The 25093-nt window shown below is 46.1% G+C and overlaps 1 protein-coding gene across 1 annotated transcript; it reads right to left on the reverse strand.

Annotated features, from left to right (window-relative positions):
- Positions 1-9604: 9604 nt before the first annotated feature.
- On the reverse strand, positions 9605-23708 carry LOC142774707 (uncharacterized). Its single transcript, XM_075875600.1, has 2 exons — positions 23553-23708; positions 9605-11898 (listed from the first exon to the last, which is right to left on the reverse strand). The coding sequence occupies exons 1-2, from the start codon at positions 23559-23561 to the stop codon at positions 10783-10785; spliced, it is 1125 nt and encodes a 374-aa protein (XP_075731715.1). The 5' UTR covers positions 23562-23708; the 3' UTR covers positions 9605-10782.
- Positions 23709-25093: the final 1385 nt, after the last annotated feature.

A 25093-nucleotide genomic window follows, 5' to 3' on the forward strand; every position in this document is an offset into this window, starting at 1 on the left:
TCCAGATCGTAGGCTATCGCTGGAAGCATTTATCATGTCGGATTTGAAGTTGGTCCATTGTACTGCTCGAATGGTCGTCCGTGGACCACAACTAGACAAACCTTTGTTGTTAAAGTAGATTGGGATGTGATCACTTCCTCGTGTCCCAACATCTGGAAACCACTTGACGTATCTCGCGAGGGAGTCGGAGACAAAAGCAAGGTCGAGACAGCTGCCGTATGTTACCCCTCGAAGAAAAGTGGAGCTACCATAGTTTAGGATAGTAAGGCCATAGTTGTAGGTGATGTTTGCTAACCTGCGTCCTCTTGTGTTTGTCCGCGTACTTCCCCATGCGTGATGGTGCGCGTTGAAATCACCTATGATGACCCATGGAGCAAGACACACTCTAAAAATATCCGCTAATCTTCTGGAATCGAGATTATTCGAAGGCGATATATAAACGCCTATGAGAGTAAACATGAGTTTGTTCTTTTTCACAGTGATGCAGACGCACTGATTGTCATCGTGAGGCGCAATTGGTTGCACAACATAAGTCAGTTCACGACGAACAAAGACGATGATTTTGTGCACGCACCATTTGTTGAAGACATGACAGCTGCGTACCCCGAAAATCTTATTGGTTTTGAGAAACTGGGGTTCACAAATAACGATGAGTGGAAACACGTTGGTGTACACAAACTGACGAAAATCTGAAAGGCGTCATTTTAGTCCTCTGGCGTTCCATTGGATGACGGATGCAGCCTCGACTTCTCTACGAAATGATGAGGTGTGTGTAGCCATCTTCCTAGTTGAGAGATTCAAGCACTGCAGGGATTATGGCGTCCAATACTCCAAGTGTGCTTCGAGCAGATGCTGTCTTCATGTCGACTAATATCTCTCGGATGGCTTCTATAAGAAAACGCAGCACCGCGATCACTTGACGATCTGTTTTAGGCAAATCTTCCATGGCTGGAGACGGCTCTGGTGTGGCCGCAACCTGCTGAGGTTCCTTAGCAGAAGAGCGGGTTGGGAGCTTGGGCCATTCCTCCGGGGAAGAAGGCTTCTCCGCTTCTTTCGTAGAAGTGGTGGGTCCTTTCGCGGCGCTGTGTGGAACCGCTAAAGAGTGGGAACTAGCATTTCGGGAATGTGCCTTCTTTGAAGACTTTCGATGATGCCGACGTCGACGCCGATGCCGGACTACTTCGGCTGCCTCCCTGTGTGTCGAGTTGTCTCGGGCCATTCGTTTGAGAACCGCGCGCTCCTTTTGGATTCGAGGACAGTCTTTCGACGAGGCAGCGTGAGGACCGCTGCAGTTGGCGCACTTCAGAGTAGTCACCCGACAGGTGTCTTTGGCATGGGGTTCAGCGCAACGGGGACACAGTCGTGAGTTGGAGCATACTCCCTTGACGTGTCCTAGCCTGAAGCAGTGATGACATTGAAGTGGCTTTTGGATTAATGGTCGAACCAGATGTCGGAAATGTCCAACTTTAACATGAGACGGTATGCAATCTCCCTTGAAAAACACTTTTACGCAGCGTGTATTTCCAAGGCGCCGCACTTGCGTCATGCCACTTCCCTCGTTTGCAGGCTTGATGAGCGTAGACAAGTTAACATTAGGAATGGCAATGTCAATGTCATAAATTACACCAGCAATTGATTTATCATCTATCGGGATAAAGGGGCGCATTTTAATGCCACCTAGCTCAGTCATTTGCTGCAGCTGTCCTAGCGCACTCACATCGTGCACGTCTATGGCGATAATATTCTTCTTTGGGTTTACTCTTACGTCCTTAATTTGATGTGGCACCGCACATTCCAGAGCAACGGAAAGGGCTTGCCTGTTCAGCTGTCGTAGGTTGCTTGAAGGATCTTCCGGCATGAAGATGATGACGTACGGCCAGCGCGCAGGCCTTGACTGTACAGTCGCTGTACTTGCAGGAGCTGATGCTGATGCATTGGCAGTCCTTCTCTTCGCCCTCTTACCCCGGACAGGTATAAAACTGTCATCGGATGTGTCGTCTTCCAACATAGAATAGAGATCGGTGTCTTCAGTGTCACTGGGGGAGCCAGTTCGCTTCCTTGTGGTTGACGGGTGTGAGGAACTCTGACCAGGCGGGCCTCTGGCACGCTCCGCGGTCATCACCGCAAGACGGGGAGGCGAGGCACCCAAAAAAACCGATGGTTTCACTAAAAAAATTTAAGCGCAGAAACAAGCGTTCTTGTCTTGTCTTGTCGCCTAGGAGATCTTGGCTCATACCCACATGGGGGATTGGCCACTCTGTACCTTATAATAGATATTTTTTTACAACGCTTGCTAAAAAAAAAGAAAGAGAAGTGAGATAAGAACAATAATAATGTTCCTTTGAAAAAAACGTGAAAAAAGTGCAGAAGAAGTCGATAAACCAGAATATATAAAACAAATTAACAAGAATGAGGAAGGGGGACAAAGAATCGGATATATCTGGCAGTACCACTAGCAGCGTATCCTCCCGGTTGCTTGAATGAATTTATGTAGCGCTGACAGAATAGCACTGCGGCCCACACCCAACTGACTGGCTCCAAACAATAATAGGGTGGATGTATTGACTGGCGATCCGAGCATACCAATCGGTCTTTCAAGAATTATTCGGCGCAGTGAGGCGAAGCAGCGGCATGTGAGAAGAAAGTGATCTATTGTTTCCGGTTCATTGCAAACTGCACATAGGTTAGTTAATGAAAATCCTGATTTGTTGAGATAAAAATTTAACCGAGGAACTCTACAGCGAAAGCTTGTGAGGGTCACCTCACATTGACGGGAAAAGCACTTTGCGTTCTTGCTTGCTTGCTTGTTCCTTTCTTTTGTGGCTCTCACCCACTAAGGGGGATTGGCCAAGAAGCCGGTGGTTAATGCAAGTCAATACCTTTAGGTTTTCTAGACTAGGGGAATATGATTACTGTGTTTTGACTGTGAAATTATTTTGGCGCAATGAAAAAAAAGAAAAAAAAGGGGGGAGGAGAGAAATAATAGAATTTGTTGAATATCTGAGGTGGAATTGTTATATGAAATTCTTCTGAAAGTTGAATCATTGCAGAGTATCATCTAAATAATAAGTGGTAGTGTGGCTAGTAAAATTCGAGAGCTGATCACTGACTCAGCAAGGTAATCTTCTTGTGTTATATATGAATTCGCAGAGAGCCCCGCAGATGTTCCTGTCGCTGGGTCCCAATGAAGTGGCCCCAAAAGACAAAATATTGGGAGTATTAAGTGATATTCCTAATTTTCTGAATAAAATTTCGAAGCAGTTTTTTCTTTGATTTTTGAATCGGTGACATGTGATGAGAAAATGGTCGATATGTTCAGGTTCGTTACAGCTTGAGCACAGAGGGGATGGCACCAAACCAGACCTGTTTAAGTAGAAATTAAGAGGTGGTACACGGCAACGTAATTTTGTTATCAAGACTTCCAATTTACGCGTGGGACACCATTTTATATTCCATGTGAAGTGCAGGTGCGAGAAATCTGGATGCGGTATCATGATTTTTGATGAGTCTTCAAGAAGGGAAAGTTTTCTAAACCTCGCTGCTGTTACATAAGCTGTAGGAGGCATGATTGGCACAATCGGAAGATCAAGAGATGTTCGCGCAAGTGTGTCAGCCATCTCGTTTATAAATATACTACGATGGCCTGGCACCCATATCATTCGCACTAGACGAATGTTTGCTGGGATTAATGATTTAAAAGTCTCTAGTACTGCTGATGTCGACGACGATGATAAGAATGAACACACGGAATACGAGTCAGACACTATCACAGCTGTCGATTGAGTCGCAGGAAGTTTACGAATAGCTAGTATAATGGCCATTAATTCCGCTTCAAATATTGGTGTATAATCTGGGAGGCGTAATGAAAATGACCAGAATAATGAGAGAGAAAAAATACCCACACCTGCCTTCTCGCCACTCATAGATGCATCCGTTGCAATTGCTATATTAGTACCTAATTGAGACAGGTGTTGTTCTAATAAACCAATCAAATATTTAGAGGGCAAGTGTTTAGCGTTCATGGGGAAGATATCGTCAAATTTTATTTGCACTTGGCCGATTGGTTTGACAGATGGTGTGATCTCGAATATATTAACATTTAAAGCATCTAGAAGTGTTTGAACAAATAGCACTTGGGGTTTATATACACGGGACCAATGCTCATTGAAAAAGATACCAGGCTCGGCAAAGAATACAAATTGTCGGTGTTCTTTTAAAGCGTTCTTTTAAAGAGACACTTCTTCTTCCTCCTCTTCCGAAGTCGCCAAAGTTCGCTGGGAAATGCTGCGCATTTAAAAGTGAGGCTATGCATGAATGTTCTCACTCGTCATATTTATACAGTTTTCGCCATGCGATACGAATTAGTTCGGGTGTTTCTTTCAGAATTTCAATGCGTGTGCCGTTCTCCAGCATCTACAAACATGTATACATACAGCTTGCTAAACATCCTGGTCTCCCATCGACGGCGCGGTGGAGTACGACGCAGGCCACGCTGTTGAATGCGCAGTCTAGGCCGTCAATGGAGATCTCATTACCGTCGCTGCTATGGGCCTGGAAACACGTCGACTCGCGAATCCGCCACACGACGTACCCGTGGCAATCGAGTGCTGCGCAATGCTGACGTACTGCTCTGTGCCTTATAGTGTGTGTTGTCCACCCGTTAAAAAGATGTTAGCTTTCACAACAATCCTAAAGAGAAGGGCACGCCTGCCCTTCTACTTAGGATATTTTTGCTGCAGTGCGACAATAGTGACAGTGAACACGAGGATATGTGTGAGAATCGCTGATTTCTGCCTCTCGGGCATTCGCAAACTACGTATGAGATATTTACTGCATAGTGAATCGCCCGTTTGTGACATCCACTGGAAATGAAAAGCAGCATCAAATTACCGAATTTGAGATAGTTGTGCTCGCATTGCAGCTATGGGCGTCGCCAGGACGAAAGCCTGAGCTGTATCGCCGTAAGAGGAGTCTTGATGGGCAAGTGCTGCTTTGACTCGGGGAGGGGGCAAGTTCCGCCTTATCGCACCCCCTGGCCAATGCAAATGACTGCAGTTTGTCTCGGTAATGTTTGTTCAGTGAGAGCGACATCAAGAAGTTGTTCATATTAATACCGCACAGGGCCATCGCTTGGGTGTCAGAATATAACAAATAGTTATCACCGATTACATATACCGTGCACAGGGCCACAAATATTAACGTGGCAAAGGCAAGCTGGGCGAGTTTGCGTTCACGCACGTAGCATAACAAAAATCTTAGGGAGCTCCGCTTAAAGCGTCTGCATTGCCTTAGGTGACAACCTTTAGTGAACAGCGACAGCAGGTTTCGCTTACACATTTATGGTAAGCAGCGTGCTAGGCGTTTGCTTGTCTTGATCAGTAAACTACGTATATATGTACCTACACCAACCAAATGAAGCCGTATAGTCTCAGATATCCTGCGCCGCTCAGCTGCACTCACAAGGTGCGCTTAACCGTGGCGATTTGGAGGCCGCGTCGTCGGCTCCCTTGCCTATAGGGGGCCTCGCGGTAGGTTTTGAGACGGCACCCCACCTGGTGTAAGTCGCCTACGCTTGTAGCCTGCGTGGAAATAATGGCTGAAGTACTGGCGAGGCGCTGAAACACGGTTGTAAGCTTACCGAAGAGTGGCGCGTAGGGCGGGTATAGAGGAAGTCACTGTCAGCGAAGTGCTTGCTGCACATGGTCGATGAAGGCGTGGAGCGCTTTCTTTCCCTTTCTGAGTTTGACTATCGACTTCTTCCCCAGCTTCGGGTCGTTAGAATACTTGTGAAAGCTAATGCTCTTTTCACGGGTGGGTGATCTTATCTTATCTTATTTTAGGCACAGAGCAGCACTTCACCTTTGCGCAGCACTCGCCGCGGATACATGCAGCCGAAAATCAAAGAAACAAAACGCTTGGTTTTGAAAATGAGCGTTAAACGCGGACACCCACGGTTGTAAGAAAAGCGTCGGTAGCCGCCACACACAATACAACCGATTGAACTGCTTCTTTGTTTATATTGCATGCCAGCGATACGTAGAAGCCGGCAAAAATCTGTTTTTCGCAATAAATAGTTTCTCTCTTTATTCTTTGTCCAGTTTTACCACGACGGTGGTTTTTACACGGCGCCGCACCTCGAAAGTGCGGGGATCCTCGAAGTGTCAAGCCCGGTTCGCAGCGCCGCCATCGATCGCACACCATGCCAAGTTAACAGAAAAACAAAGGGAAAAAAATGGAGTAACATTCAGTCAGCTCATTGCTCAGGTAAGTTAGTGTGAGGCCCACGGGATGGCTTTTTTCTCTCCCGAATAGTACCATGTACTTTAAATTTTAACAACTTCTAAACACACAAGACCATTTGGCGTTTTCTGCATTATATACCCATGTGACTGGGACGTCTATCTTCTCTCCCATAGCAGAATACCACGAGCTATAAATTGTTGAACACTTTTTTATACACATAAAGCTGGGACAGCGTAATGCACTTCCATAGCTAAAATACCGTCGTACTCTGAATCGTCAAACCTTTTTTCAAAACTCAAAGTAATGGTGGTGTGTTTTCTGAAAGCGTTTTCACCTGTTTTTTTAGTGACATTATGAGCTACACTATACAGTGCCACATTATAACTATTGAAGCATAAGTGAACTGACCATTCGCCCTAAATAACGGCTTCCTGCCAGTGCTGGTGGACAGTTTTTTTGCCATGTTAATATGCCGAGACAGCGCCCACATGTATGACGGTATGGGCCACATTCAAGTAAGTTCAAAGGAGGATTAGTCTAAGGAAGACAAGTTCGCTTGTAGAAACATTGACTCTAGTGACATGCCTTGTTCAAGCAGTTTTTCAACCTCAATAAGCTGAGCATGTATCATGTTAATGACTATACTTGTTTACAAATAAAACTGGTACAAGCCGATCGCAAGGTACGAATGTTTTTAATATTTTTTCCTTCTTTTCGTCATCAATAAAAAAATGTTTTATTTGTGTTATATATACACATAATAAGAGCCCGAAAAGTACACGAGTTGTTTTTTTTTCTTATATACAATGAGGCAACTGCATTGAACAGGGTTGAATTCAGAACCTTGAGTTGAATTTAGATTTAGTTAAATTTAGGCAGGTGCGACGATGGCGTAGTGGTTAGAGCATCCGCCTCGCATGCAAGAGGTCCGTGGTTCAAATCTCGGTGCCGCGCAGTTCCCAACCGGAAAAAAAAAATCCGCGTGTTGATGGAACTGCATTAAGAGGCCTGGGGTGCGGCCTCACCGGTAACCACCGCCGGGAACGCACTCCCTCACCAGAGAAGGATTGGCCACCCTGGTGCAGTATCTGGCCACTACCTCCCACATGCATACGTCAAATTTAGATTACTTTCGTGAAATTGCTCTAAAAGATCTTTCCGCCACATATAACTTTCAGAAAGTTTGGTATCCAGATACTCTTCGCTTTAACCTATCTACGGCGGCTCATGTGTGTGACAAAACAGAATGTTTCAATAGTTAAGCAGCCGTTTTTCATTATATTGTTTTAACGCACTTACCTTTGCTCTTCAGCCAACGCTATTATCGATGCTGGTGAACAAGAAAAACGACTTTTGAGCAGCTTTGTTGGTTGGCGCGATACAGGAAGATGATGTGCGTTTATTATATTTTAATGAATTCTTATTTACATGAACAGGCGTTGGAAGTTGATGAGCTTCTATGTCGCTGAAGTAAAGAAAAATATTGTGTTGTTTTCTGTATGTCCCGAGGAAGAAGGGATATTTGTTTTACGACACCACTTTCGTACCACAGCGCGGAAATAAGCTGTACTTCTTTTTCGACAGGATTACTTATTTCGCATACCCAAGACGCGAACACAACAACTGCAAGCTGAGTCACGTTAAATGACGTTATAAATTGCACACACGTCACGAAAACAATAAATACGTGTGCGGCAAAGGACTCCGTCATAAAAGACTGCAGTTGGTGCATTTCGTCACATTAGACGTCTTGCATATAGCACAGCACCAGAGGACATATGGTCTAAGGTTGCAATAAATTTCAGATACAAAATAAAAAAATAGAAGCACTGGATTGGATACTAAAGGTGTGGAACAGAGCTAACATTTCAAAATATTTGCGGTCACTTTGATGCAGAAGGAGTTGTGGGCAGTGATTACACAGTATCATCGTAGAGAAACACATCACACGACTATATTGTATACAGCATATAAGAAAAAATTCAGATCCACTCTATGTGACACCTAATACATCGTTGATGAGAAACTTGGGACCCCCGTCGCACTTTCTCGATGTATTGACATAATGAAATGAAGTTCTGTGCATAATGAACAAAGATAATGGACTGTGTTTTTCGCTTTAGCATTGACTTACGTCGGAACAGACTTAATGCAAAAGCATCGCAAAAGAGCTGTAGACTATACATCTTTTTGGCAGTGTCTTGGAAAGTTTTTTTTTTTTAACTGCACTCACTGTGCGCATTGAGGGGGCAAAGATGCGCTATTTCATGCGAGTAAACCAAGATGGCTCTGCAGCTCCAAATGTTACACCAGCGCCAAAAAGTTATCCCAGAAGCAATATCGCATATCATTGGCGTATACGATGCTAGTTTGACACTCGCGAGTTTTGTGTGGTCATTGAAAAAAGCAGGAACGAAGTTGAATGTTTATGTGTGTACACGAAATAATGAGTCCTGCATGAGTAGCAATCTAAGTTTTTTTTTTTTTTTTGTTACCGTTGTTCTCTATTTATTGGTTTACTTAGTAGCAGTCCAGTAAAACGTGCTTATGCAAACCAGGTCAATGGGATGGGATTCTGGAAATAAAACTTTCCTTGTGAGTAGGCAGTGTGCATGTGGAAACGATTTACTGGCGCCTTTGCCATGGCTGCCGTATAAAATCGCGCTTCTCCATCAAGCGGCCAAGCCTTTTACGTTTATGAGAAGGTGGAGAATTGAAACATGAAGAACTTTCGAGAACGCTGTGCAGCTGCATCGAACGTTTCGACCGGTGGTACTGTGTTGTCGGGGCTTGAAGAGGAGACACCTTTCTCAAAGATTTTGCATCGTTGTCAAGCTATTGCGTCAGTATCAGTGTCATGCTGTTGGAGTGAAAAATAACAGCAAGCGCGAATAACTACTCGTTCTTGTTTTTCCCCCTCTAGAAGCTTCTCCAGAGGCTCCCGTATGCGTCATCATTTTTCTTGCAGCAGGGGTATTCGTCGTACGCATAGTTACGTTCCACCAAGATTCCTGCACCCACTGAGTCTTGATTTGCTCCATCTCTAATTTTTTTTTCCCTTAACCAATGTCGCTTGCGAAGTGTATACGACAGCGAACTGAATTCGGTACTGCTTTCTCGAGGTTAGTCTTCTGACCTCTCTCGATTTGTGAACACGCCAAAGACAGCGGTATGCCGACGGCTCCTTTATGAGGAAGTGGACACTGGTATCGTATACAGGACTCCCACTTCAGGTCGACCTCGGTCAACTCGGTAGAGTATATTCACTCCGCATGCACCCAGTTCGAGATGGTGGACTGCACTATAGTCACGAGGAGCCCCAGAGCCCTCAGAAAACAATAAAGTAAAAATACAAGAAGCGATTTCTGTAGAATGCGAGCCCCCACAGCACTTTTTGTTCTTGGAGCATACGAGGTGCGGCTTTATTTCGGTCGTCTAGTTCTCCCGCATAATTATTTTGCTAAAAAGAAGCCGCCCAGGGGGAAAAGGCTGTACGGTCGCAAAAAAGGGCATATGAGCCCACTATGACTATGGTAGATCTTTGGCAACACCCACAGATTCTGTCGTGGCATTCCCTGCTATAGTTGACATTTATTTTTTTTCACGTGGTACAAGCTGGCTATACACGTTCAGCGAGCATCTGAACCCTCTGTCAGATATTTAAAAAAAAGGGTGGAAATAAGCTCAAGGACAGCGCGTGCTACGTTCAACCAGATCAGGGTAAAATTCAATTTTGAAAGTATTCATTGACTAGTACTGAGTGCTTACTACTGTTTCCGCATGTGCACGTCATGTTGCTGATGCTGCTACTGCTGTGTCATGAACTTAGTATGCGGGAGAACTACCATTTCATTCCAGCTACGCCAACATTCCAGTTGGTACATTTGACACTAGGTGGTACATTATAAATGGCGCACTGGTTGCAATCGGCTCACGAGGCAAATTTAGTGGCTGCATAATCACATTGAATACGGTGAAATAAAAGATTTCGATGTAGTGTAGAATCATCGCTCCTGCATATATTCTGGTGGAGTGATGCCGCGGCTGCTGCGTACTTTGGTAGTTTGCTGGTGGTTCACCATTATGAATGTGGGAATAGGAGATGGTGTCGAAGGTTCCCGGATACTGCTCGTCTTCTCCCTCAGTAATGAAATGTATTTGAAAAAAAAAGAAAACGTGCTCTAGCTGTGTGCAAACATTGATATGAAGTGGGAAACATTCATAAGCTCGCTGTTTTCAAGCTGTCTGTGATTGTCTGTCGGACAAGTACGGGCATTGTGCACGTCTTATGTCTTTCCTAGCTCCTCCGTTATATCTACAAAGCAAAACATTTGTGGAACATCGGCACACACCATTGGCTTATAGTGCTTCGTTATGAAATACCTCAAACAGGTACATAAGCCTTATTCGAGAATACCACTTTGTCAATGGCGTGGGCCACAAGCACCAATCAGCCGCCGACCTTGTCTTAAGGAGCACCCTGATTTCGAGCTTCTCGGTGGCTGTCAACCTGATTTGTGACACTCTGTAAAAAGTTAATCACCACCATGCACTTCTGGGTGAGTCCGAACGAGACGTGGCCACCCGAGGTGAATATTCGGACTTCGACGTGGATGACCCTCGTGAGCTTGTGGTCTGGAGCGAGATGACGATCGGTATAACAGCGCCCGCGCTGCCCATCGTCTTGGACGGCACCGAGAAAGCCCTGGTCTTCACACCTGGCTGCCACGCACTCTGCGAGCCACCCTGCTGCTGTTGCTGAGGCCAGATGACCTGGACAGAAGCCCCACCGCTGCCACCTCCACCACTGTTCGTGCCACCTTGCTGCTGCCATTGTCCCTGCTGCGGCGATATGGCCTGCTGCGTCACGGACCTCACAATCGGTATTGGCACGTAGATTAGCTTTACTTGAGTTCTCGGCAGTGATGGCTCCGGGGGCGGCTGTTGCTGCTGCTGCTGCTGATGGTGCTGCTGGTTAGACTGCTGTTGCTGATGTTGCTGCTGGTGTTGGTGAGGGGGAGGAGGATGGTTGTTATTGTTGTTGTTATGGTAATTGTTTTGATTGTTGTGATTCTGCTGGTACTGCCAGGGGGCACCGCCCATGGGAGCCATGTTCTGCCAAGGGTTGGGCGGGTGTTGAGCCGGAGGGCTTGACAGCGAAGAGAAGGTCGCGATGTGACCTGGCTGCTGAGTGGACCACGGGAGCGATAGGTCACTGGGTGGGCCCCTATGGTTTTGATGGTGATTTTGAGACTGCTGTTGGTGCTGCTGCAACTGCCAAGGGAGCGCGACGCTGTTGCTTTGCCAGGGAGCGTTACCTCCTTGCCACGAGCCGGGTCCCGGACCTTGGAGGTGGATTGTGGCGATGTCGTTGGTACCACCTCCTCCACCTATCCCGTTATTGTTCCAGGGTCCGGAAGAATGGAACAACATTCTCCCTGTATTGAAGTGTTGCTGCTGCTGTTGCTGTTGCTGCTGCATCGGAGGTGAGTGCCACTGCTGTGGCCAGGGGGTCACCGCAGTCACTTGCTGTGGTCCCGAAGGCGCGATAGACACCAGGTTCTCCGTGGCAAACGGCTCGTGGGTCACCCAGGCGAAGTCATCCGCAGTTACCAGGCAGCATGCACAGATGAGCCCAAGAAGAGAGATGCTCTTCTATTGAGTGAACACAAAGCAAGAAAACACAGAATACAGTGGTGCTTAGGATGGAAAAAGAAAAACCAAATAAAACTAACATAGACACAATAGCGTCTTGAAGGCTATTTTCTTTGTTTCTTATTCCCAAGCTCCCTAACATAAGTATTCTGATATGTATGGATCTCGTCTTGGCCTTCAGATGAGTGCGGGTAGTTGCGCACCATGAACCGAAGGACACAACATTAATTGTGACCAGGTTTGGAGCTCATTGCAAGTTATGCTTAATAAATATTTGACATATCTTCAAGTACAACTCAATTCCCTGGAAGGAGGTGGTAATTCTGAAGTTTTTCGAGGACATAAACTACGCTGTATATAACCTCGGCGTTCACGTTAAACGCGCAGGGGGACGTGTTCTGAAATAAATTAGCCCCAGATTGTATACCGACAAAAACTGTGCCCTTTATTAAATTAGGCACATACTATATTTGAACGGAGGCTAAATATCTTGCCCAAATAGAGTCGCCTTGTAAAAGGAATGTGAACTTGACAAGCAGATTTTACTCCAAAGATAGTTTCTGGGTGTGATGATGGGTGTTCCAAAGATAGCTTCTGTGTGTGATGGAGAGCTCCTAAGTGTTCGCTATGTGGGGCTACTGCACATCACCTGTGCACCAATGTTTTAGAGACAGTTGATTTTGCTTATTCGAAAGCGCATCACGCTTGCATTCTTTTTTATACCGTTAAACATAACCTACGCTATTTACCCCCCCCCCCCTTTGTATTCAGACTTAAACTTAGAAGAGTTCACGTTTTAAATATTTGACTTGGCAGAACTAACACACGTGATCTTATCCCACAATGTGTCTGCTCACTCCACCTTCCTAAACAGAACTGTTTAGTAAGCTTCGGGCCGAGATGGCCCTAACAACGACTGTCATATAAGAGCGCAAGTGATCGCGTTTATTACTGCGTGGCTTATAGGAGGCTTGCGCAACCACTTTTCGAATTGGTCCCCTCGTTTTCAATGTAATGAAAAGACCACCATGACAACCACTGTTTGATGATATATAGTGTCTACGGTGTGCTACGTCTTCATACTAATCTGTCCCAGTGACGGAGGCAGATGCGCATCATTTAATATCAACATGACCAGGTTTGCAGTCGGCAAGTTTCCGTCTCTTACTGCAAGCTGGCCTCCGATACAGTGTCGCGACCGGTTATGAGCACTGGATACGCGATAACAAAATCCACAAAACACTGATTCAATTTACCCAAAACTCGAGACTCACATCTCACATAATGCACACATAAACACGCAGTATTAAGACTTGAGGGCTAGTATATGTCACAATAAAATAAAATAAAACTCAAAGCTGGCGAATTAACGTTGCGCGCCTACATTATGGAAGGTTGAGCGGTCACTTCCCGATAAGTGTTATTGAAGCGGTTAAAAAGGTGCCGCCTTTTGAAGTGGCCGTCCAACGCACATTTTACCATGTACTCTGTTACTGTGCCTGATAGTGGAGGCATATACCAGTCAGTTACTTTGGCCTCGGCTGACCTACGCACGTGAAAGCTGCCACCGTGATGCCACGGCAGGCGGAACTAGTGAAACTCGTCTGATGTCCACGTTACTCCACGTTACGCACATAACTGTCATCACCCTAATTTTTTTCTTGTTAATAAATGCTTTCATCAGCTGTAAAGACATTCTTGGCCTTACGCATTTTTTTCCGTGAGGTGGTGGTGGTGGTGGTGGTGGTGGTGGTGGTGGTGGTGGTGGTGGTGGTGGTGGTGGTGGTGGTGGTGGTGGTGGTGGTGGTGGTTCATTAAAGGGTTTCACAAAGGTGATTAGGTTGGGGCCTTAGTGGCCTCCTCCCCTCACAGTACTAGGTGGGACCTCTGTTTCGGAGCTCCATTGGCAAGCAACGCCACCCGCACGCGCTGAACCAGGGCTTTTTGGGTCTTCAGGTCCTGACAGCTGAGAAAGGCCGCCTCCCATTCCTCTCTCCTGGGGCTGGAGTTTGGGTGGATAGATAGATTTGACTGGCACGCCCAGACTATATGTAAGGTGTCAGCCTCTCCACAGATCTGGCACGTGCCATCAAAGGATGAATTGAAACGGTTTAGCCCCGCTGGGCACAGTACAGTGTTGGTAAACAGTTTTAAAAGCAGGCGCTCGACATGTGCGATGCAGTCCCTTACAAGGATCCGGATAGCGCCTGCATGTGCTCCCCCTTGCAGTAATTGGTAACGTCTTTGAATGAAAGGGCCGAGTTGTCTGATTAAGAGTATAGGCTTCCAAATACAGGGAGATATTCCGGGAAGACAGTGCGCGGGCGCCTGATCGGCATGTTCGTTTCCCTCGAAGCCTTGATGACCCAGTGCCCAAACCAGATTACGCGGAGTTGGATCAACGTATCGGCAGCTGCACGCTTAATGAGGTTCTGATTAAATGCCGGCTATATCCAGGAAACCAGACAAGAACTTTCCTCTTTCCTGGTTATATCCAGCACTTAAAGCGTTACCGGATTACTTAGAGTGTAGGTTCCAGTATGCGCTCCACAAGCGTAGAGCCCACTCTAGCTTTATAGTTCCAACAGGCCCCTCGCGACTCGGTGATGATATGTTTCGAAGAGGGATAGGGGAGAATCAGAGCGATGGCAATCTTCCCCGCGTGTGTTGTGCGGTAGGCTTTGAAAGTGAGCCCCTTCACTGTGTTTGCGTTGCTTACGATGACAGCCGTATACCACCTTTGTGGTGCGGGTCGGCAACGTCCACGTAGCACACGTGTTGCACACGTGTTGCTGTTGACCAAAGTGTCGCTGCAACGCTTCCACGCGCACCTGGCGGCAACCACTGTGGTCTTCTATAGACATGTTGTGGTCCCTGCGATGACTGTTGAAACACAACGGTGGAACGAAAGCGCTACCGGGTGTTCAAAATGGGGCTGTGTGGTTTTACTCTAATCCGACACTGCGATGTACCCGAAAACCACCTTTGCGCCAGTCATCACAGTCTTGTATGCGCAATCAACCAAACCACAGTTAAACTTTGCAGCCGAGTGCCTCAGTGCGCGCGAACGTGCCAGACAATTTCTTTCATGTGGGAATGCGTAGAAATGCGACTGCCTCCGACTTTCCAACACCAACATGCCCGCTTACTGCAATGACTAAAAGGTTGATTGTTCAACCTTAGGTAATTGGGCTAGTTACAGCGTTACTTATTGTCTCGCTATGTGACCCCTTGAACATAACATACCTGCGAAGGTGGTTGTTGCGTATACCTACCAGTGCTACTTAAAAAAAAAGAGCTATAGTACTTAGTTCTGAACAACCAGTATATTACAGAATCGGCGTCCTGGTTTAAGTCAGTCTGAGTATCAATATGTCTCCCGATACCTGATATCAAATGCCCTTCAAAAATGACCGATATATGACATGGTGAAGGTCTTCCTTGAAATGGGAAGGTTGACCATTTTGTTCAAAGCATCATCTTTTTCCCGCTCCAAACCATGCGAAGACAAAATTTTGTGCCTGTGGCCGGCTGAATAGGGTAAGTTTGAGAACCGTGTTTTACTTCCTAGTTGATATATTGTAGCAGTACATTTTACGACGACAGGACAGAGAAGTACATGAATATTACTGGTGTCATTTTGTTTTTGACTCTATAGCTTAGTCTCTTTCAATGGGAATTTCTTTACTCTCTCTTTTAATAATATTATTTTCACAACCTTGTTATTTGCGCCAGCTGACAACTAAAACAGCGCGATGATGGCTGCTAGCAGTTCAATTGATAAAAAAATTGGCAGATCCCACGTTCAGCGGGAATAGGTGATATGCGAAGCGCGAATAGAGAAGGTTGATATGTCACTCTAAATTCAGCACAATGTTACGAGGTGGAGGTAAATTATGCCGTACATGACTTACGTGTCATGATTGTCATGTTTGGATGTGTCGTTTACCTCCATCATCTATTCACGTCACATGATACCAAATTTTGTATATGTGGAGCTGTCAAACGGCCGCCAGCACGCAATGAGCGTGGTATGTTGTCATTTTCTTAAATTACGCGCTTGTCAGTCTTATCATGTTTGCACCAGTCATATACTTTCGTCATCCATTGATGTCACGTAACACCAAGTTTGCTATATGTGGAGTTAGCAAAATGGCCGGGAGAGCATCATGAACGGCCCAATATACTCCGATGTAGCGTTGACGCGCGTGCACGCTACGTTAGCAAAACACGAGCACTCTATAGTCTGACGCCAGGCGCGACAGGCGCGACCAGCGTCCATCGGCGCGGCCCGACCGCAACCGGCACGAAAGGCGACATGCTCACGCCGATGCGTTGCCCAGACAACACTGCGTCTCCCTATTTTAGTGACGGAGGGACGCCGGGCGCACTGAAACGCGCATGCCCCAAACCAATGCAGCGCGGCGCGCACCTGCGAGTATATGGCAAAACCGGCGCCTGGGGTGGCAACGCCGCTTTACGCGACGAAATGAATGCTCGCGAGCGCGCGCATTGCGTCACGTCGAAATGTATTGTCGTCTTGACTGTGGTATGTAGTCATGTTCGCACTTGTCACGCATCTCATGATTATCATGTTTACCCTAGTCACATACCTTCGTCATCAATTGACGTCACGTAATACAAAATTTGGCATATGTGAAGCTAGCAAAACGACCGCGAGCGCATCATGAGTGTGGCATGTAGTCATGTTGTTACATGACACGCATGTCATGATTATCTTGTTTGGATGTGTCATTTACCTATGTCGTCCATTCGCGTCGCGTAATACCGAGTTTGGTACATGTGAAGCTAGCTATACGGCCGCGAGCGCATCATGAGCGTAGCATGTAGTCATGTTGTTACATGACATGCATCTCATGTTTATCATGTTTGCACCAGTATCATACATTCGTCATCCATTCACGTCCCGTAATACCAAATTTGGTATAAGTAAAGCTAGCGATACAGCCGTCAGCGCATCATGAGCGTGGCATGTAGTCATGTTGTTACATTACACGCATCTCATGATTATCATGTTTGCACCAGTCACATACCTTCGTCATCACTTCACGCACTGTAATACTAAATTTAGTATATGTGAAGCTGTCGAAACGCCCACGAGCGCATCATGAGTGTGGCATGTAGTCATGTTGTTACATGACACGCATGTCTTGATTATCATGTTTGGACGTCTTATTTACCTATGTCGTCCGTTCGCGTCACGTAATACCGAGTTTGGTACACGTGAAGATAGCGAAATAGCCGCGAGCGCATCATGAGCGTAGCATGTAGTCACGTTCTTACATGACACGAATCTCATGCTTATGATGTTTGCACCAGTATCATACCTTCGTCATCCATTCACGTCCCGTAATACCAAATTTGGTATAAGTGAAGCTAGCAAAACGGCCGCCAGCACACCATGAGCGCGGCATGTGGTCATGTTTTTACATGACACGCATCTCATGATTATCATATTCGCACCACTCACATACCTTCGTCATCCTTTCACATACCATAATACCAAAATTGGTATATGTCACGCTAGCGAAACGCCCACGAGCGCATCATTAGCGTGGCATGTAATCATGTTGTTACATGACATGCATGTCATGATTTTCATGTTAGGGACTGTCACTTGTGTTCGCCATGCAATCATGTCATACCATACTAATTTTGCAACATGCCATGTGAACAAAACCACCGCAAGAGGTGCAGGACCATGAGATGTAAATCATGTTATTCATGACATATATGCCAGGATTTTCATGTTATGGCTGATTCAATATGTTCTTCATACAATCGTGTTATGCCATACCAAGTTTGGTATTGATACCATTATCGAAACGGGCAGGAGAGCGAAAAGTCGTAGGCGGCTAGATAGATAGATAGATACGCTCAAAGTCGCCGAAGTTCGCTAAAAAATGCTTCGAACTTAAAATAATCAACTAACCTTCTTAGTTTAGTGCCTTAAACTTCATAGTTTAGTGCCTTATAGAGCGTGTTGCGAGTGCGAAGTATAGATGCCCAGTAATATTCAGATCATAACCACATAGTTACTCAAAAAGTCCGGCTAATTCTCCGAAATATTCGACATTACACCGAGCCACAGGGCAGTGCTCCCGGGGTATTTTTCATTGATTTAATGGTTGAACCAATAAATTATATTTTTACGAATGAAAAGGAAAATCAGTGAATTGTACGCTATTAATTCCCTGGTATAGTTTGTGTCCAACTGATGATACCTGCAAAGTGCATTTGACAGGCTTTTAGAGCCTGAAGCGCACGCGAAGCGCATGCGGCGAGCCAGAGAAAACTACGCATGCCGCGGCAAAAAGAAGAGTACACGCTGCTCAACCGGAAAACTTTCAAGTACCACACACTATACATTCAGAAGAAATGTTCTGTACCGTTCTGTACCTTCCACGAAAACTCGGTACGTTTCTGTGCCTTTCATAAAATTTCAGCGCTATCTCTGTGCCGTGTGCTACACAACATCGCTGGTCATCTACCTTGACACACTGGAATGGCTCAGTGATGAACATGGTGATAAACATAGGGATCACACCTTTCAGTTTCGCTGGTTAACCATCTCCACTGGTTTTTACTGTAGGCTGGTTCAAGAACACTACCAGTTCCACTAAGGCACTTTACATAGCCCCACCGCGGTGGTCCAGTGGCTACGGTACCTGGCTGCTGAACCCACAGGTCATGGGTTCAGCAGCCGACAGAAACGGTACAGAAACGTACCGAGTTTTCGTGGAAGTTACAGAATGGTGCAGAAAATTTCTTCTCAATGTATAGTGTGTGGTACTTAAACAGCTAAATTTGTCAACTGGCCATCGACATTCCCGGCTGCGGCGGCTGCATTTTCGGCGGAGGCGTAAATGCTGTAGGCCCGTGTGCTCAGATTTGGGTGCACGTTAGAGAACCCCAGGTGGTCGAAATTTTTGGAGCCCTCCACTACGGCGTCTCTCATAATCATATGGTGGTTTGGGACGTTAAAACCCACATATCAATCAATCAACATTTTTACATATCTCCGGTTCACTAAGCGTCATGAGCGAAGTCAAACAATGGAATAGCATTATGATGCCACCAGTTCCGCTGCATAACCAGTCTGCTTGACGTTAAGTCGGTGAAGCTGCCTAAATTTTACTCATGAACAATACAAGACTTTCACTTTAATGATCCATTTTTTTTAAACCAATCTCACCCGCTACGGTTACCTAGTGGTCACGGCGATCTATTGCTAACCCGAAAGGCAAGGTGAAGTGAGGATGAAATGATGACGACGAAATGCTAGATCCCGTGTACTCAGATTCAACTGCCAGGTTCAACAACGCCACGTGGTTGGAAATTCAGGAGTCGTTCACCTCGGTGTCCCTCATACCCATACTGCTTTCTTTTTGAGGGGGGGAGGGGGAGGGGAGGGGTGACGTCAAACCCAATAAACTATTCTAAAGTTTACTTGAGTTAGTGCACGAATGATAATCTTTCTTTAGAGTAATTTCAAATTTATTTCATTACTTTAAAAAAATAACCGTGATGTGATATATAAATTTATTTTCGGTCAACTGCAACTTCTAATGCAATTCAATTGCGTTTTCAAAACTGGGAGAGTATTTAGTAATTTGATTTTTTTTTAGGAGTAACATTGCCATATATGGCTCGGACTGATATAGTATTTCACCTTATTGTCCCTTAGAAGCACTGAATCCTTCGCTGATACCCCCAGTGAGCAATGTGAACGCCACCTCCAGCGACTCCGGTCAAAAGCGAGCACACGGAAGAAGACTCTGGACGAGCGAAAGCGCGGAAAGCGAAAGGCGAAGGCGTGCGTCACGCGCAACGAGTCTGTCCTCTATCTTGCCGTTCGTCGCACGGCTACCGTGCGACGCTCCTTTTTTTTTTTTTTTTCCCTCTCCAGGTGATGGAACGACCCGATAGTGTAGGCCGTCCGTTGCCCATTTAGAATAATCTGTGGCGACAAAAAAATAAATAAATAAAAATAGAAAGACGTATATAGAAAGGGGGTGTGGATGCGGGCAAGGTGACCCAGAGCGATCGTATACGATTGTTGCGGCGCCAGGGCGTTGAACGGTGTAGTACTCTATCCGTTCCATCGTGCGTAAATGCATGACTATTTTATTCTTGCATTTCTTACGCGTGCACTTTTCAATGGTGATTAATGCATATATGGTGCTCTTATAAATACAATGTCTCCCCCCCTCCCCCCCCCGTGGTAGCTAAAGCGTAGAGCAAAGCCGTAGCCAAGATTTGTTTTTTTTTCGGGGGAGTGTAAAACAGCTTAATTTGTCAACTGGTGATCGAGATGAAGGTGTGTGAATACATTAGTATCGCCCGAAAAGTTAAAGCATGGAATAATTTTGGCAGGTCTCAGAACCCCCTCAACTCCCAATGCCCCTGGCGTAGGGTGCAGTGTTATTGAGCGCGGGACGACTGTTCGAGTCTCTGAAATGGCAGCTGTGTTTGGATAGAAGTAATATAGAACATCCATGTATGCAGATTTGCATGCACGTGCCTCAATACCAGGAGGTCTAAAGTAACGCGCCCCCCCCCCCCCTCTACAGCGTCCCTCGTAACCATATCGTGGTTTCGGGACGTACAGATTATATTGAAATGAAATGAACCGATTTTATTTCTGGAGAGATACAGAAAAACAGAAATATTATTACCCCCGTAGCCACGCTGCGGTGGTCTAGTGGCTAAGGTACTCGGCTGCTAACCCGCAAGGCATGGGTTCGAATCCCGGCTGCGGCGGCTACATTTCCGATGGAGGCGGAAATGTTGTAGGCCCGTGTGCTCAGATTTGGGTGCATGTTAAAAAACCCCAGGTGGTCGAAATTTCCGGAGCCCTCCACTACGGCGTCTCTCATAATCATATAGTGGTTTTGGGACGTTAAAACCCACATATAAATCAATCAATTATTATTACCCCGAATCGATGTATTCAGCTACTTGCAGTTGCAACGAGCGAGCTGAATGACGACCAGCGTCTTTCTTTTTTGTTTATGTAGATGAGAAAATAACATTACAGGGGGGTTGCTCACAATTCGTTATCAGAAGCCTTTGTGCATTTCGCTGAGGGCATGTTTCACGAAACCAGTGTAAAACGTAAAAAAAATATCTTCAAAATTGTATTACTTCCTTAATGTTCCTATACGAAAGTTGTTACGAGAGATATAAATTTGATGAATTAATAAATAATAAGTTATCCAATGTATACTCTGCTATGAATAGGTCAAATAATAAAGTAATATCCAGCTGACCGGACAGCATCGGGGAACCAATCACATATATTACTCAAGCATCAATTTATAATCATAATTAATTATTTTTGATGTAGCTAAACGTAAAGCTGAATTAAGAGAAAGGCACTTAGTAATAGAGTGGATTAAGAAGTAAACATCTTCGTTAGAAGGAGAGCGGTGTCGCATTGCAGAAGCTGTAAATTAACAACGTGGCAAAGATAATCTTAACGCATTTGAGTGTTGCACGTTAAAGAACCCCAGGTGGTCGAAATTTCCGGAGCCCTCCACTACGGCGTCTCTCATAATCAAATGGTGGTTTTGGGACGTTAAACCCCACATATCAATCAATAAATCAATCAATCAATCAATCAATCAATCAACGCATTTGAGTGAGATCGGTCCGTTTATAACGCGAAAGGCCTAATTTGGGTGTTGGCCGCGAGCTTTGGCTATAGCCTAACCGCCACCACTGTTTTATCAAGTGAAAAATACATATTCTTTTGTTGTGCTGTTATCACAGGACATATATAGGTTTCACGAATCGCTATAGCCTCTCCCTCGCCAGTCCGAACATCGGCGAGTGGGAGGGGCTCGGTCAGTGACACTGAAGTAACTACAACAAGGCAAAAAAAAATGGACACGACAAGAAGAGGCAAGGCCGCCGGCGTCACCATTAAGAAACGCCTTTTCGAAGCAGAACTGATCGCGGAACGCTAAACTGGCGTCGAAAACGAGAGCATCGAATGCGCTCATCCAAGACGGGTCAACAAAACACGCCTGTGTTTTCCATTGCAACCGTGAACTGAACCGACGCTATACTTTTTTTTTTTTCATGGACAAGAGGGCAGAGACGTTTATACGGCCATGCTGCTGCCTCTAACCTCAGAATTTTTAGATGAGCTCGGAAAAGTATAGATTAACCTGGCAAGGGTCACTACGCACTGCCTGATAATAGAGAACGTCATTCCCTTTCACCACGCTCTGCTTCAACCGGCCGACAGAGGACGTTGCCCGCATTCAATCCACGTGCACCGTCACGACAGCTAATAAAGACAAAAGGATGATCTCAGGGACGACTGGGAGGCCGTACTTTGTATTTAGCTGCGTCTGCACTTCAAGCTTCATAACTTCAAAAAAAAAGCGGGAGAGATGAATGGTATACGGCTTGACTGTCCCGTATCAAAAGTTTAAGCTTGCAAGTTGGACCTCTGTACACGATTCATAAAGGCTAAGCGCCAAACGAACAAGCTGAGAAGAGTTGAAAAATGTCGTTCGCTAGCCCTGGTAGTCATATTCGGGTGCTCCGATTCAATTGGACAGGTGTAATTGGCACGAATTACCAAAGCGTGTGAGCGAAGAGCTGAGAAAATACCGCCGTATTCTACTGAACTAAGTGAAGGAGTTCTTGCCTCGAAATACCGCAGCTTAGAATGCTGTTGCCTTCGTTAAAAGGCCTTGCAGCATAAATATATAACACGGGGCGTGAGCCCTGCTTTTTGCACTGCTTGGTATTAAAGCCAATAAGTCTTTTTTTTTTTCAATACATGTACAGCTTCAAAAATCAGCCCCTTCATGCACTAATGTCATTGCAGGCCTGAAAAGAAGCACAAGGCCATAGCTCCGTGGTAGCGAGCAAAGCGGTCCACGCACCTTGTGTGCACATTCTAGTCAGTGGCATTTCCCCACCGTTACTATGACTATACGTAGGCGTAATTTATAACATATCGCATAGTGAGATGAGTTGTAGGGGTCTTCTGGCCGGTCTGACTCAGCACAGAAGAGCTTCCAGATGAACAAGTACCAGAAGGTAGCGCCAAGACTTAAGGGCTTGAGTTATCGGCGTCAAATGAAAAGCGAACAGCGGCAAGCATTAGAAATGGTATATATAGTGTCCGCCATCCGGTCATCACCATTCACAAGCGCCCAGCGTCATGGTTTCGCAGGAATACACATGTCAATCGCGATGGCAGGACGCCGCGCACTATACCACATTTAATGCTTGCAGCTGTTCGGGTTTCATTCGACGGTGGTAGCAAAGCCGTAGGCCGCTCATATTCGTTTATCTGAATAGAACCAGGCGTAACCAGCGTGAACCGTGCCTCTAGTGCACGTTGATGAGCGCGCTTCACGGAGAAGGGAGCCCCACCATCCACGGAGTTCACTGTCGGGGAGAACTGCACGCCCGTGAAAGTCGATTTCGAACTTCCGCTCTTCTCTCGCTCGGCTTCCTAAGCACACTTTCACCTTCGGGGTCACCGGTTCGATAACCACGCCTGCCGCGTTTCGCTGTCTCGCGGGCGCACGCGCCGAAGACGCAATCCAGAGTGCGCGCGATGCGGTGAAGCAGAGCTCGCAGGGGCAGGCGACGCTCATACTCACGTGGCCCATGCTGGCGCGCGGCGCGGGTCTGCAAAGCGAGAGGAGAAAGCCAACGGTCGCTTGCTTTGCCGCTTTTTGGGGGTGGCCCGGCGCGTGCGACGCTCTTTATACGCGCCGGCCGCTTCATCTGGGTCAGGGGCCTGGCTGCAGTGTGTACACCCTTCCCCGACCGCCGCTGACGGGGATGACGACGATCGGCGTTCCATTTCGGCCACTGGCTAGCTAGCTCACTCCTCCCGCGTCCGAGAGAGCAGCCGATCGTCCTGAGCAGGGCGTATGCAGACGATGGTAGTAGTGCATGTATGTACTCACTACACTGGCTTAACCAAGTGCCTCGCAAGTAGGCACATCTGCACCCCCCTCCCCCTGTAGGCCAACTACACCCAGTCTTTTACCGCGGAACAAATGTCTCTATTTGAAATGAGAGTCCGCAATATAGCGGGATGCGCGTGCGCCCGAGACAGATAGCGCGAGGGAAACAGAAAAGTTGGCAGCGAATGTTGAAACCTGCACGCCCCAACCGCAATGCTTTTGTGTCCCCGTGCATCAATTGCTTAAATGTCCGCAAGAGAAGACACTGCGGTGCATCGTGACTCTACAGAGGAGACGGAGTGTGTATACATGGGTCGTCTTTTGATGTTTTCTCTTGTTTTTTATGTTTTTGCTTATTTTATTGTTTTGATTCGTGCCCAGAATCTCGCTTCTTTTCGTACATGCCGATCTTAAGCTGAAAGGCTCTGCACGAAGATACGCCTCCCTTTATGTAGACCACTCGCTTAAATTGTTCATTAGTGAGAAAGTTTTGTCTGCTCAACAGAGTCGCCGTAGAGGGTAAAGAAATAAGTAAACAAATGATTAAACGTTGTTGTTAAATGATGGTTTTAGGAAAGTGAAATGACCGTGCATGACAATGTCAAGGCTACGTACTGCCCGGCTATAACCGGGCACTAAGATGGCCATAACTTCGGCGAAAACATTTGTTTTTATTTTTACCACCATGTGTTGTCTCAAAAGTAACAAAATGGGGTACTGAGTGAAAGTGCTTAGTTTATTTTTGATCATTAACTCACATTTTACAATGGCTGTATGATCCTAATGCGGAAGTTACCTGTACGTACCATCTCGACAAACGCGATATGCAGACATTTAGGGGCAGGCGCGTACACACCCGTTGCCCTTATATGTACTTTTTTTGTTTTACTGCCTGTTGCCAGACACTATGTACACGAACAATAACATAAGGGTCACAACAACAAATGGTGGCTGTCCTACTGGACAGACCCCAATATTCAAATTTATTGAGACCTGTCATAGGTTCCACCTTTGGCAACCATACAGGCACAGAGTACTCCTGTACTTTCTGAAGTTCAGCAAATTTCGAGTTGCACTCTCGGAGGTATACATCGCAATGATATCCTGCTATACGGACCCACCATAAACAGTGGAGGCCTGTTAACATTAATAAGTCAAATAGCAAACCATCTACATTATTCATCGGGAGAAATCTGATATTGTATGGGTCCAGCGGGAATTCCTTTTTG

Source organism: Rhipicephalus microplus, chromosome 2 (assembly GCF_043290135.1).
Source record: "Rhipicephalus microplus isolate Deutch F79 chromosome 2, USDA_Rmic, whole genome shotgun sequence".
Taxonomy (NCBI): domain Eukaryota; kingdom Metazoa; phylum Arthropoda; class Arachnida; order Ixodida; family Ixodidae; genus Rhipicephalus; species Rhipicephalus microplus.